Source organism: Pseudophryne corroboree, chromosome 5, assembly GCF_028390025.1.
Source record: "Pseudophryne corroboree isolate aPseCor3 chromosome 5, aPseCor3.hap2, whole genome shotgun sequence".
NCBI lineage: Eukaryota > Metazoa > Chordata > Amphibia > Anura > Myobatrachidae > Pseudophryne > Pseudophryne corroboree.
Window position 1 is genome coordinate 452,039,893 of NC_086448.1, and position 15,104 is coordinate 452,054,996.

The window sequence follows — 15,104 nt, forward strand, 5'->3', positions numbered from 1 at the left end:
ACCTACCTTGGATCTCTCTTTCCGGCAGACACAAGTCTGCTGGGGTTGAAAGACCTGCTGGTGAGAAAATTGTCAAGTCAAGCGGAACGCGACCTGTCAACATCTCCTCCTTCACATTCTCCCGCAACTGGGGTGCGAGGAAAAGGCTCAGAATTCCGAGCCCACCCGCTGGCGGTGATGCAGGGCAGTCTGGAGCGACTGCTGATGCTGACATCTGGTCCGGACTGAAGGACCTGACAACAATTACGGACATGTCGTCTACTGTCACTGCATATGATTCTCTCACCATTGAAAGAATGGTGGAGGATTATATGAGTGACCGCATCCAAGTAGGCACGTCACACAGTCCGTACTTATACTGGCAGGAAAAAGAGGCAATTTGGAGGCCCTTACACAAACTGGCTTTATTCTACCTAAGTTGCCCTCCCACAAGTGTGTACTCCGAAAGAGTGTTTAGTGCCGCCGCTCACCTTGTCAGCAATCGGCGTACGAGGTTACATCCAGAAAATGTGGAGAAGATGATGTTCATTAAAATGAATTATAATCAATTCCTCCGCGGAGACATTGACCAGCAGCAATTGCCTCCACAAAGTACACAGGGAGCTGAGATGGTGGATTCCAGTGGGGACGAATTGATAAACTGTGAGGAGGGGGATGTACACGGTGATATATCGGAGGATGATGATGAGGTGGACATCTTGCCTCTGTAGAGCCAGTTTGTGCAAGGAGAGATTAATTGCTTCTTTTTTGGTGGGGGTCCAAACCAACCCGTCATATCAGTCACAGTCGTGTGGCAGACCCTGTCACTGAAATGATGGGTTGGTTAAAGTGTGCATGTCCTGTTTATACAACATAAGGGTGGGTGGGAGGGCCCAAGGACAATTCCATCTTGCACCTCTTTTTTCTTTAATTTTTCTTTGCGTCATGTGCTGTTTGGGGAGGGTTTTTTGGAAGGGACATCCTGCGTGACACTGCAGTGCCACTCCTAGATGGGCCCGATGTTTGTGTCGGCCACTAGGGTCGCTTATCTTACTCACACAGTCAGCTACCTCATTGCGCCTCTTTTTTTCTTTGCGTCATGTGCTGTTTGGGGAGGGTTTTTTGGAAGGGACATCCTGCGTGACACTGCAGTGCCACTCCTAGATGGGCCCGGTGTTTGTGTCGGCCACTAGGGTCGCTTATCTTACTCACACAGTCAGCTACCTCATTGCGCCTCTTTTTTTCTTTGCGTCATGTGCTGTTTGGGGAGGGTTTTTTGGAAGGGACATCCTGCGTGACACTGCAGTGCCACTCCTAGATGGGCCCGGTGTTTGTGTCGGCCACTAGGGTCGCCCAGCTTAGTCATCCAGCGACCTAGGTGCAAATTTTAGGACTAAAAATAATATTGTGAGGTGTGAGGTATTCAGAATAGACTGAAAATGAGTGTAAATTATGGTTTTTGAGGTTAATAATACTTTGGGATCAAAATGACCCCCAAATTCTATGATTTAAGCTGTTTTTTAGTGTTTTTAAAAAAAAAACACCCGAATCCAAAACACACCCGAATCCGACAAAAAAAATTCGGTGAGGTTTTGCCAAAACGCGTTCGAACCCAAAACACGGCCGCGGAACCGAACCCAAAACCAAAACACAAAACCCGAAAAATTTCCGGCGCTCATCTCTACTCACAATGCGATTGTTGATGACATGCATGGATGTATCAATAATCGCATGCAGGGACAGAGCTTATGAGCAAGCTCTGTCCCTGCGATGACACTCCACAGCACTATTGGGGTATCTTTCATGAAATATACCCTTTGTGTGTGCTGCGCAAGCGGCGCCACACATCTTCGCCAATGCTATCACTGGCACCCCCATCCCCCTTGTTGCGATGTTCCCCACTGTGCAGCGACCCCCCGACCTCTAATCATACTCACCAGTAGTGATCGTTGCACTGTTGTGCACTACTGGTCCTCAGGGCTCCCTGCACCTTAACCTCCAGTGCTGTATAGTGAGATGTCGCTTTGCAGCATCACTTTACTGCACCGTCGATCACAGTTGCAGTAGGGAGCCCCAGCGACTGGCAGCCTGCACCGTAGCACCGATCACCGGACTCTGGGAAAGTGAGTATGAACAGCTTGTGTGTTCACCGGACCCACAGAGCTGATCACATTGACGCCTAGGGGCAGAAAAATCAGTGCAGAAGGCTGCATATCACAGTGAGCCCTGTGATTATGCCCAGTGGCGCCAAAAAGGGAGGGGGTAACAGGTGCATTTTACAGAGGCCTGGGCCTGTTGGAGGGGCCTGGGTCCCGCTGCCCATCCTGCACCCCCCCCCCCTCGGCTCCCATTGTAGACACTGCCAGCACTTCGTGCGGGGAGAGAGAGGAGTGACTGCCTCTGCAGTAGCCAGTATCCCAGCATACACCCTGATTGTGTGATGCACTGGGGAGAAAGGCAGTCACTCCTCTCTCTCCCTGCATGATATGTGGGCAGGGCTGGATTAAGCCTTGGGGGGCCCGGGACACTTAAAACAGGGAGGCCCGTGGAAAGGGGGGAGTATATTAGATTGTGCATACCTCCCAACATGACCCATTCCAGTAGGGACAAAATACTCTCTAACTGGACTTCCCTCTTAATACTGTATATGATTGGCGTTAACTGTGTTGAACTAATTAATTGATAAGAGAGTATTTCAGCAGAGATGATTGCAATCATAGATTAAGAGGGAAGTCTCCTGGAATGGGACATGGTGGGACATGGTGGGAGGTATGGATTGTATATATTAAATATAAACTAATGATGTATATTACATTTAAACTAACAGTTTAATAATGCCTGGGTACTGTTTACAGCTTCAACTAATTGAGAGAAACTATTTTATAAAGTTTTCTTGTAGTGGTACAAAGACAGCTTAAACAACCTTAAAACACACATATAAAAATAAAATATAATTTAACATGCAAAAATGCAATAGCAGCCTCAGTACTGCTTACACACTAGGCCAGGACTCAGCAGGACTCTCTGTGTACGTCTCTCTCTAGACCCAAAATGCTCTCATTAGATAACAAGTTACACAGGATCCTGACACCTGGGCAGGGAGGAGGAGAAGCTGGGATCCCAGGGTCACCTACAGCTCTCTCTCTCTCTCTCTCTCTCTCTCTCTCTCTCTCTCTCCCCCATAAACTCTGTACCTATTCCTCCTCTCTTTCTCTTCCATCTGCCCCTATTTCTCCTCTCTCCCTCCCATCTGCTCCTATTCCTGCTTTCTTTCTTTCTTTCTTTCTTTCTTTCTTTCTTTCTTTCTTTCTTTCTTTCTTTCTTTCTCTACCTGCTGTCCCTATTCTGGTTGGGAACGCCTTCGATATCTCATGTGACCTGATACTCCTGTATCTCTGCTTGCAATGCATACTGTCCTGCTCCCATTTTGGCAGCCTGGTTCTCCTACTGCAAAAGAGAGAGAGCCCGGGGTACAGTATGCCCATCACCCCCCTCCCCTTAATATGGCTGTGTATGTGTGTGGGGGGGAGGTTAATGATCACACCCACCACCAGTATGCAGTGCCCATCAGCCCCCATACAGGTGCCCCCTCAGCCGGCACGGCCACACTATCACTACTTTTAAATTTACTACAGACGGGGGCTGACCACACCTCCCTGCATTGGCCACAACCCCTCCCATTACCTGGGCCCGGCGCAGCTGTCAGCACCCCTGATTACGCCAGATTCCACAGGGCTCACTGTGGTATTTTTTTACATTTTGATTAGTAAATTCTGTAAGATCGTAAGATCGTAAGTATGGGAAATGCGATCTGGGTTCAAAAAAAAAATTACAAGTAAAGGGTTTGGAGCAGTTTTTCATGAAATTTTTTTATTTTATTCAGGTAAAACTAAATTAATTTGAAAACACCCCTTTTCTCATTATTCTAGTAAAAAGAATGTTGATAAATATGCCCCACTATGTGCTAGCTCCATGACTAGGGTTACTAACACTTTGTAATATTTATGTTTCAAAATAAAAAAGCTAGATTGTTAAACAAAAACAAAACAAAAAATCATCACATATGGTAATGATCATAAAAAAATGAAATGACCAGGATAAAACAATAGAAAGTAAACTATTTCAAACTATTATTACTATTATTATTATTATTATTATTAGTAATAGTAATATTATCTTTTATTTATATAGCAGCACAAATGTACCATAGCCCCCTATGTAGGGGATAGCATACAATAAACAACTAAGGTATATTAGACAGTAACAAAAAAGTTACAGATTGACATAATAATATAATACAAACTCGACAATTATAGGAGTACATGGAGGAGAAAGTAGGAGAGAGGGCCCTGCTTGTGAGAAATTACATTCTAGAGGGAATATGGGCAGACACAACAAAGGAGAGGAGAGCAGAGATGCAGAGGCTGGATATTAGGATGAGGAGTGATAGCCTTGAATGAATAGGTAAATATAAAGAGCACATTTACAGATGGAGACTATGTAAAAGTCTGATTGCGCATGGGAGGGGATTCCAGAGGTTGGCAACCTCTGGAATCATGGCAACGGGAGAGGGAAGGGGTGATCAGCAAGGAGGGGAGGTCGTTGTTGGCTGAGGGGACTGGGCAAGAGGTAGTGTGTGTAGATAAGGTTGGAGAAATAAGGGGAGTGAATAGTTCAGGTCTTTGCAGGTGAGTGAGAGAATTTAGAATTACGGGCCAAATGTATAAAGCCTTAACAAGAGATAAAGTGGAGACGGATAAAGAGTGGTAAATGACCAGCCAATCAGCTTCCTAACTGCCATGTCACAAGTTATGTTTGAAAAATGACAGGAGCTGATTGGCTTGTCATTTATCTCTCTATCCGTCTCTACTTTATCACTTGGTAAGGCTTAATACATTTGGGCCTTGGTTCTGTAAAGGATTTGGAAGCAGTGGTTTTAAAATTGTAAAACCTATAGCTCATGGCATATGTTTCTCAGATTTCCCATTAATGCCTCTGTCACAGAAATCCTGTAAGTTAAAATTTGTTATGAGAGCTGTAATTTCAGGAAATAAATTCCTAGTAGTTGGGGAAAATCTAGAAAAACTGCAGATATCACGGACATGGGCATCTTCTGAATCGGCCTTTACTCTGTTCTGTTTTTTTGAGAGGTAGATGAGACTTAGACGGATGGTCTAACGAGATCATTGATCTTTATAGACTATCCATTAAAGTCCTTATAGATTATAGTACAGTGGACATGGCAGACATGACATTGCATGACAAAGAACAAACAGGGAACAGAGTTGAGACTATTAGAAATGATATGCATTTAAAATAACTGATACAAAAAATAACTGATACATTAGCAAACAATCAGATTCCTTCATTAATCATTTCTGTTTAGAACATTTAATAAAATTTTTCATTAGTTGCTATGGGTTAGAGTTTTTTTTACTCATGTGGGCTAGTTTCAATCAGTACCCCGCAATGTAGTACATACTGTATATGCATGAGGCACACAAAGATGGAAAGGTAACTCTTTTGGGACCTAAAACACAGTTTTTTATCTAAAATCTGAACATATGGAAGAAAGGAAGATGAGATTACTTTTTGTTGCAATGACATAGTACTTACTTGTGGTTCTTATTTTTGATATTAAAGAATAAGAAAGTGCTGGCCATGATCATTCCAATTATTGTTATGGCTGACAGTATACTGTAAAGCGGCAGGAAGATCTGACGTCGCTCCATTCGGATGAAAGTTTGATCCTTTGGAGGTTCCACCCCTAAAATATAAATATACTGTAAGGTGTGGTTTTAGACATTTATGTGGATTTTGCTATTAATAGCTTATAGTTCTCTTATGTGGATATTTTGTATGACTGTCTTTTGCCATGTATCCAAATATACAATAATACCGCCAAGCCCACTGCTGCTCATCATTGTGTATACCTTGGAATCTGATGGTGTCATTAATCAATTCAAGGCTGTCAGCTACCGCATTGTATTCACCCACCTTCACTTCTTTCCCATCTGCAGAGAGACAAAAGGAGGAAGTAATAGGTTACATTAGTTATTCACCTCCTTACATTTGTTCTGTGAGGTTGCTATGGAATAACATATAATTTACAAGGTTTAAAATAGATACACAGGCAGGAGATGCTTTAAAATGTAATAGGACAGTTCTAAAAACAAAACATGTACTCCTGTAAAGTAAAGGCAGATGTTCTCTTTTTGTTAGAATGCGGCAGATGTGACAGTACACAATACATGTCATTCTCCAGGTCCTTTGTAATGAACGTCAATTCCTATAGGGATACTTTTTGTATTGCTGGATCTTGCCTAGGGCCTATGAGAAGATTCCTGGACCCTGGCGCAGCTGCTTCTTCTACTTCCCTCTACCTCAGGCATGCGTGCAGCCAGTGCAAAAGCTAGAGCTTGCTATGGGACAACTTCAATTGCTGTTCTGTTATTATTACTTCAGGATAAATATTTTTTATAATTGGTACAGTTTGACTTTTTATTTTTACTTTTTTAAATAAAAGTGTTAAAGGTTGTTTTTATTAAAGTGGAATTGAATCCCACATTTTGCAATCCAACTGACAGGTACATTGGCAGAGACTGACCAAGTAAATAGGTAAATGAATTGTCTCCACTCAAGGCCAGTATCACTTCAGCAGTTAAGTATTGGCAAAAATTTTGAGTAATGTGCATCAATAGTTTGTATTGCATGATAAATATGCACCATAGATAGGCCTTTATTTTTACCTGATAGAGGTCAGCTGAGTTCCACAAGGGGGACAAGCAGATTAGTTAAAAATCAACTTTAGGCATACTATACAGCAGCAAGAGTAAGTGTGTGATCCCCTGGTGTTACCTATATTTCTATAAAAATTGGTCATAAAATGTGATCTGATCTTCCTCTAAATTACAAGAATAGACAAACACAGTCTGCTTAAATTAATAACACACAACTCTATGGTTGTTGTTTTTTGCCACATTGTGTTAACATTGAAAGTGCAGGGTGTAAAAAGTATGTAAAGTGGATTTAATAAAAGGCCTCAAGGCAGCAAAACATCCCCAAACCATGATAGTTTACAGAGGAGATGGGATTGTGCTTTTGGTGTGCCGAGCCTTTTCTTCTCCATACATCATTTCTATATTCCTTCCAAACAAATCAACTTTTGTTTCGTCTGCCGGCAGAACCTTTTGTCAGTAACACTGTGGAACATCTAGATGCTCTTTATCAAACTTTATGTATGCAGCAATATCTTTATTGACACAGATGGGTACATTTACTAAGATGGGCGTTCTATTTAAGATGGAATGTGGCCCATAGCAACCAATCAGATACTATTTCTCATTTATCTAACACCTTCTTGAAGATAATACCTGGAATCTGATTGGTTGCTATTGGCAACATCCCATCTTAATTAGAACTCCCATCTTAGTAAATTTACCCCTGTGACTTCTTCTGTGGTGTCCTCCCATGGACACCATGCTTGTTCAGTTTTTAACTTATTGTAGGCTTGTTTATAGATATGTTTGCAGGTTGCAGAGATTTCTTTAAGTCTTTAGCTGATACTATAGGATTAGTCTTAACCTCTGAGTATTCTGCAGTGTGCTCTTGCAGTCATTTTTGCAGGATGGCCTCTCTATTTATGTAATGAGTAAATGTAGGCCTGCACCACTTTGCCTCACTTTATGCCTCCATTGCATTGTCATCTTTGGATTGTGATTGATTAACTTTGGTCAAATGACACATTAGCAGGAGGCAAAGAAGACCAGCCACAGGGAACATTGGCCCTCATTCCGAGTTGTTCGCTCGCTAGCTGCTTTTAGCAGCCGTGCAAACGCTAAGCCGCTGTCCTCTGGGAGTGTATTTTAGCTTAGCAGAAATGCGAAAGAAAGGATCGCAGCGCGGCAACAAAAATAGATTGTGCAGTTTCTGAGCAGCTCCAGACCTACTCAGCGCTTGCGATCACTTCAGACTATTTAGTTCCTGTTTTGACATCGCGAACATGCCCTGCGTCAGCCAGCAACACCTGCGTTTCCCCAGGCACGCCTGTGTTTGTATCTGACACGCCTGCGTTTTTCCACACACTCCCAGAAAACGGTCAGTTACCACCTAGAAACGCCCACTTCATGTCAATCACTCTGCGGCCAGCAGTGTGACTGAAAAGCTTCGCTAGACCTTGTGTGAAACTACTTCAGCTGTTGTGAAAGTACGTTGCGCGTGCGCATTGCGCCACTTACGCATGCGCAGAAGTGCCACTTTTTTTGCTAAACGCTGCGCTGTGAATGAAAACAGCTAGCGAACAACTCGGAATGACCACCATTGTTCTCTAATGCAAACTCTGCTTATTCACTAATGAACAATAGAAATTTGCAATTAACTAAATATTATTTATTTATTAACAGTTTTGTTATATAGTGCAGCAAATTCTGTTGCGCTTTACAATTTGACACAATGATAAAACAAAACTGGGTAATAACAAACAGTCATAGAGGTAGGAAGGCCCTGCTCGCAAGCTTACAATCTATAGGGAGATAGGCATGGATACACAAGGATAGATGCTACCTATTGCATAGTTGTCCACCGGATTGCAAAGGTTTTAGGTGGGCTGCATGATATCACATCACAGCAATAATGAACCAGGGTCAGAAAGAAGGGAAAGTGAAGAAAGAGATTTGTAGAGGATATGTGTGGACTGCACAGTGGGGATATAATTGGATAGGATAGCTTATGAAGGTTGAGTGAGCTGTTCTGGAATGTGATAAGCTTTCCTGAATAGGTGAGTTTTCAGGGAACGCTTGAAGGTTTGAAGACTAGAGGAGAGTCTTATTGTACGAGGTAGGCAGGGGCGTCGGAATGGGGGGGGGGGCAAGGGGGCAGCTTGCTCCCCCCAAACATAAGACAGGCGGCGATTCTGGTGCAGAAGAGTGGCTAGGTGAAGTACCGCTGCCGCACTCAGTCCCATAACGTGCACCCACGGGAACACTGCTTTCCTCTGCTAGACTGTCGGTGCAGGTATGCGGCTGCCATGGCCCCGGACTGCCTTCAGGGGCCGCCGCTCCACCTGCACCCGGTCACACTACTCTGCATTTCCCCCTCCCCTGATCTGAGCAGCCCGACTTCTCAAGCGGCCCGGCACCCTCTCTCCTCCAGCAGCGCTGGTCCGCGCTCCGTGGGGGGTGAAGCAGAGGTCAGTCTCTGCATCTCATTACCGGGGCACATGTTCCTGGAGTGCCCTCCTCGAGTTACCTCCAGGCTCACAATACCGGCCAAGCAGCCGCGGCGCCATGGTGCTGCATGGGAGCTGGCATACTGATCCTTCGCTGACCTCCTCTTTGGCCTGTGCCTAGGTCTGCGGTCCTCCCTCGCTGACACTCCAAGCTTGAGGTGAGTGACCAGAGGGCCCTGTGACCTCATGTCCTCCCACCCCCCTGTGTGTGGACCCCTGTATCATGCCTTATGTGTGTGTGCCACTCTGTCCCCCCTCAACCTGCTGTGTGGCCCCTTGCACCTCCTGCCCTGCACCCCCCTGTGTGTGTGTGGCCTTCTGTACCCCCTGCCTTGTGTGTGTGTGTGTGTGTGTGTGTGTGTGTGTGTGTGTCATCCTCTACCCTCCCCCTCACCCTGGTGTGTGGCCCCCTGTGTGTGTGAAACCTTGTGCCCTCCTGCCCTGCACCCCCCTGTGTGTGGCCCCCTGTACCTCCTGCCTTATGTGTGTGTGTCATCCTCTACCCCCTCACCCTAGAGTGTTGCCCCCTGTGTGTGTGTGTGTGTGTGACACCTTGTGCCCTCCTATCCCGTACCCCCCTATGTGTGGCCCCCTGTACCTCCTGCCTTATGTGTGTGTCATCCTCTACCCCCCTCACCCTGGTTTGTGTGTGTGTGTGTGTGTGTGTGTGTGTGTGTGATACCTTGTGCCCTCCTGCCCTGCACCCCCGTTTGTGGCTCCCTGTATCCCCTGCCTTGTGTGTGTGTGTCATCCTCTACCCCTCTCACCCTAGAGTGTGGCCCCCTGTGTGTGTGTGTGACACCTTGTGCCCTCCTGCCCCGTACCCCCCCTGTGTGTGACCCCCTGTACCCCCTGCCTTATGTGTGTGTCATCCTCTACCCCCATCACCCTGATGTGATTTGTTGTTTCGTTTTTAGCGGCTCTGATGTATAATTAATATAATTTGAATGATTAAAATGTAACATATTTTTATCCATTCTTTTTGTGCTCTCTCCTTTTTTCCGTTTTATTTATTTTTTCTGTTGTTGGGGTTGGCTATCCCTTGTGCATGAGAGACCAGCATTGAAATTGTGTAAAAGGCCATTAACAATGTGTGGCATATGTGTAAGGGCCATTACTGTGTGGCAATATGTCTATAAGGACATTACTTATGTGTGGCATTATGTGTATAAGGTGCACTACTGTGTTATGTAACATGCAGAAAGGGCACTACTGTGTGGTGTAATGTGAATAAGGAGTAATACGGTAGGGTGTAATGTGAATAAGAGGCACTACTGTGAGGAGTAACATGCATATTGTAAAGGGTACTACTATGTGATGTAACCTGAATACGGGACACTGGGCCTAATTCAGACCTGATCGTAGCAGCAATTTTGCTAGCAGTTGGGCAAAACCATGGGGGCCATTCCGAGTTGTTCGCTAGCTGTTTTCGTTCGCAGCGCAGCGATTAGGAAAAAAGTGGCACTTCTGCGCATGCGTATGCGGCGCAATGCGCATGCGCCACGTACTTTCACAACAGCCGATGGTTTTTTACACAAGGTCTAGCGAAGCTTTTCAGTCGCACTGCTGGCCGCAGAGTGATTGACAGGTGTCAACTGACCGTTTTCAGGGAGTGATCGAAAAAACGCAGGCGTGACAGGAAAAACGCAGGCATGGCTGGGAGAACGCAGGGCATGTTTGTGACGTCAAAACAGGAACTGAATGGTCTGAAGTGATCGCAAACTAGGAGTAGGTCTGGAGCTACTCTGAAACTGCTCAAAAATATTTTGCATCCGCTCTGCAATCCTTTCGTTCGCACTTCTGCTAAGCTAAGATACACTCCCAGTGGGAGGCGGCATAGCGTTTGCACGGCTGCTAAAAGCAGCTAGCGAGCGAACAACTCGGAATGAGGGCCCATGTGCACTGCAGGGGGGGTAGATATAACATGTGCATAGAGAGTTAGATTTGGGTGGGGTGTATTCAAACTGAAATCTAAATTGCAGTGTAAAAATAAAGCAGCCAGTATTAACCTCGCACAGAAATAAAATAACTTACCCAAATCTAATTCTCTCTGCACATGTTATATCTGTCCCCCCCATGCAGTGCACATGGGGGTCATTCCAAGTTGATCGGTCGCTAGAAACTTTTTGCTGCGCTGTGATCAGGTCAAAACTCGGCAAAACTGCGCATGCGTATGCACCGCAAAGCACAGGCGCATCGCACGGGTACAAAGCGGGCCGTTGCACAGCGATGGATTTTATGAAGAATCCATTCGCACGGGCGATCGCAAGGAGATTGACAGGAAGAGGGCATTTATGGGTGTCAACTGACTGTTTTCAGGGAGTGGTAGGAAAAACGCAGGCGTGTCCAGGCGTTTGCAGGGCGGGTGTCTGACGTCAAATCCGGACCAGACACGCTGAAATGATCGCAAGGGCTGAGTAAGTGTAGAGCTACTTAGAAACTGCACAAAACTTTTTCGGGCCGCTTGGCAGCACACGCGTTCGCACACTTGCAAAGCGAAAATACACTCCCCCATAGGCGGCGACTATCTGATCGCAAGCCAGCAAAAAGTTACTAGCGAGCGTCCAACTTGAAATGAGGGCCATGGTTTTGCATATCTGCTAACAAAATTGCTGCTACGATCAGGTCTGAATTACCCCCACTATCATGTGATATAATGTAAATAAGGTTGCATTACTGTGTGACATAATTTGAACTGGGGGTACTATTGGGTACCCACGCCCCTTCCCAGCAAGAACGTGCCTCTTTTTCAGGGTGCGCGTTGAAGGCACACGCTATTCCTATTTAAAATATTTGGGGTGGGGGCACCAATGCTCTTACTGGCACAGGGCAGCAAAGTGAATGTTGCGTAGGCCATCAAATTGGTTAGGGCCGGCCCTGCTTCCCCCGACCTGCTGACTGACAGACACATGGACCGTGTATTTGATCTTTTGCCAGGAAGGAGGCAGCGGAGCTGTGCTGCTGCTCGAGGGAAGCAGGTCCTGCTACTCGGACTGGCTGTATGGATGGGTGGACCCCAGGGCAGCAAAGGGAGGCTCAGAGTGCACGTCCTTCTTGCCCGCATGGGAGCATCTCAGTGAGAGCCTGGTCCTGCAGCTGGTGTCACTGCTTGAGATCAGGCTATTTCTGCGGAGGAACGCCAGAGGAAGCTGGGGGTCAGGGACCTGCCAGCAGACGCTGCACATCTGGATAGCCTGGGCAAGAACTTGTTGCAGGTGGCGCTCTGCCTGACGTTTGTAGCTGATGTCAGCTTTAAATTTGCACCAAAACTGTCATATACCTGCTGAACCCCTGTCATCCAGTCACCTAATAATACAGTAATGATGCACCCACACATATGATTAGCATGTCACCACTGTCACAGTGTGCTAGGAAGGTAGGGGTGCCAAACTGAATTTATATCTTGCCCCCCCCAACCTAAAAATGTTCTGACGCCCTTGGTGGTAGGGCATTCCATAAAGTGGGTGCAGCTGAAGAAAGTCCTGTAATCATGCATGGGAGCAAATAATGAGTGTGGATGAGAGACGTAGATCTTGTGAAGAGCGGAGAGGTCGGGTTGGGAGATATTTTTAGATAAGCAAAGAGATGTACATTGATATAGTTTGGTTGAGTCTGAGTAAGTCTGTAGGTTAGGCCCTATCATTTTTAAGTATGGTGCGCAGAACACAAGATACACTTACATTATATCATGCACTTTAAGTGTATTTTGATGTGTCTACAGTTTGAGCAAATATCTTGCTTTAACATGTACAGTATATTGCAGCAGTAAAACTTTGTTCAACTCAAAATGAGGCACTATACAGTGTGTTATAATTGTTAATTCAACACTGTGACATTTTAGTCAATGTTTCCTAAAACGTGTACATACTTTTTCAATTAGTTATCTAAGGAAGAGACATTTAAGTATTTTTTCGGGTTGGGGCTGATATGCAGAAATACCGACCAAGGCATCCCATTGTTTAGAAACTCTCCTCCCTTCCTAAGCCTCTCTTCACACCCCAACCCTAACCGGTTTGAACAAACCTCATGGATGCATGCTCTAAGGAGATTTCCAGGCTAACAGAAGCTGCAATAAATTATATATGACAGTGACAACCAGTCCTAGAAGCAGGGGCGTATCTACGCTTTGGCCAGGATGGCACTCGCCAGGGGAGCTGGCAGAAGAGGGGCGCCACCCAGCGGTGCCATCCACGGCCCCACTAAGTGAAGAAACTAAACCAACTACAACTCCCACAAACCACCTTGCCTGGCACAGCTGCATGTCTATTGGCTGTATGGTCAGAGTAGGCGTGTCCTGTATTCGTCAGCAGCCGCGGGATGTTCAAGGCAGCTGTGCGTGTTCTGTGGACAGTGAGTGAGTGACCCGCTGAGACGTGTGAGTACAGCGGTGGTGGTAAAAACATAATGTGGCAGTGGCAGGGTTAATCGTCTGGCAGCTGTTACCCCTCCGTCCCTCCTCTCACAGCCTGCATGTCAGCACAGGCACGAGTGATAGATGGTGAGAGGCGAGCAGCAGCGGGTGTGTAGGGAATGCTGTGCTGTATTACTTAGGAGGCGAGCACACAGTCTGTGCTGCCTTGCACGGAAGGGGTTACAGGAAAACTGTAATCGTTCTGGCCGGAGGCATGATCTGGTCACGGGTGGCAGGTGCAGTGTGCTCTGCCAGGACAGGATGTTGTTGCTGGTGATGGTAAATGCATCAAGTGAGGGTTGGAGGGAATTGGAGAGGGGGGGATAATGATGGGTGGAGTGGGAGTTCCAAGCCTGAGACACCTGGTTTACACAGTGTACTACCATTACACTGACCATTGCACAGCCCAGGCAAGTCCCTTTCTGTATTACCTGCTTCTATGCAATCACATATTCTTATTCTTTATTAGTCATGTCTCTGTCCCTGCTTTCTGACAGCAATACAGTATCAAAGGCCAGTTCTACCATTAGCCAGAGAACGCTGCTGCATAGAGCGCCAGGTCTGAAGAGGTGAAGGGGAGAGAGTGCAAGTGCAGGGAAGAGAGTGCAGGCGCAGGGGAGGGAGTGCAGGCACGGGGGAGGGAGTACAGGCGCAGGGGAGAGAGTGCAGGCGCAGGGGAGGGAGTGCAGGCATGGGGGAGAGAGTGCAGGCATGGGGGAGGGAGTGCAGGCACGGGGGAGGGAGTGCAGGCACAGGGGAGAGAGTGCAGGCGCAGGGGAGGGAGTGCAGGCACGGGGGAGGGAGTGCAGGCGCAGGGGAGAGAGTGTAGGCGCAGGGGAGGGAGTGCAGGCACGGGGGAGGGAGTGCAGGCGCAGGGAAGAGAGTGCAGGCGCAGGGGAGGGAGTACAGGCACGGGGGAGGGAGTGCAGGCGCAGGGGAGGGAGTGCAGGCGCAGGGGAGAGAGTGCAGGCGCAAGGGAGAGAGGGGTAGGGTAGGAGGTAACGGACTGTTTTCTGGGAGTGTGTGGAAAAACGCAGGTGTGTCAGATACAAATGCAGGCATGCCTGGGGAAACGCAGGCGTGGCTGGCCGAACACAGGGCGTGTTCGTGACGTCAAAACAGGAACTAAATAGTCTGAAGTGTTCGCCAGTGCTGAGTAGGTCTGGAGCTGCTCAGAAACTGCACAATCTTTTTTTTGTAGCAGCGCACTTCTGCTAAGCTAAAATACACTCCCAGAGGGCGGCGGCATAGCGTTTGCAAGCGAACAACTCGGAATGAGGGCCAGAATTTCTTCACACTTAGATGAATGTAATGCAGTGTAATGTGAGTAAGGGGCACTACTGTGTGGTGTAATTTGTATTGGGGGTACTATTGTGCAGTCACGCGCCTTTTTCAGCCTTCGCCATTACAAATATGGGGGGGGGCGCAGTCCCTTACCTTGCCAGAGGCGCTCGGACCCCTAGATACACCTCTGCCTAGAAGCAGTCA

At 46.7% G+C, this 15,104-nt stretch overlaps 1 protein-coding gene across 3 annotated transcripts in view; it reads right to left on the minus strand.

Moving 5' to 3' along the window:
- Positions 1-15,104, minus strand: part of GABBR2 (gamma-aminobutyric acid type B receptor subunit 2) — a 1,221,295-nt gene that overhangs the window by 377,917 nt on the left and 828,274 nt on the right. For all 3 annotated transcript variants that reach the window (XM_063922929.1, XM_063922931.1, XM_063922932.1), the window contains 2 exons: positions 5,913-5,993; positions 5,596-5,746 (listed from right to left, as the gene is read on the minus strand). In XM_063922929.1, coding sequence (XP_063778999.1) covers positions 5,596-5,746; positions 5,913-5,993 — 232 coding nt within the window. The remainder of the gene's footprint in view (positions 1-5,595; positions 5,747-5,912; positions 5,994-15,104) is intronic.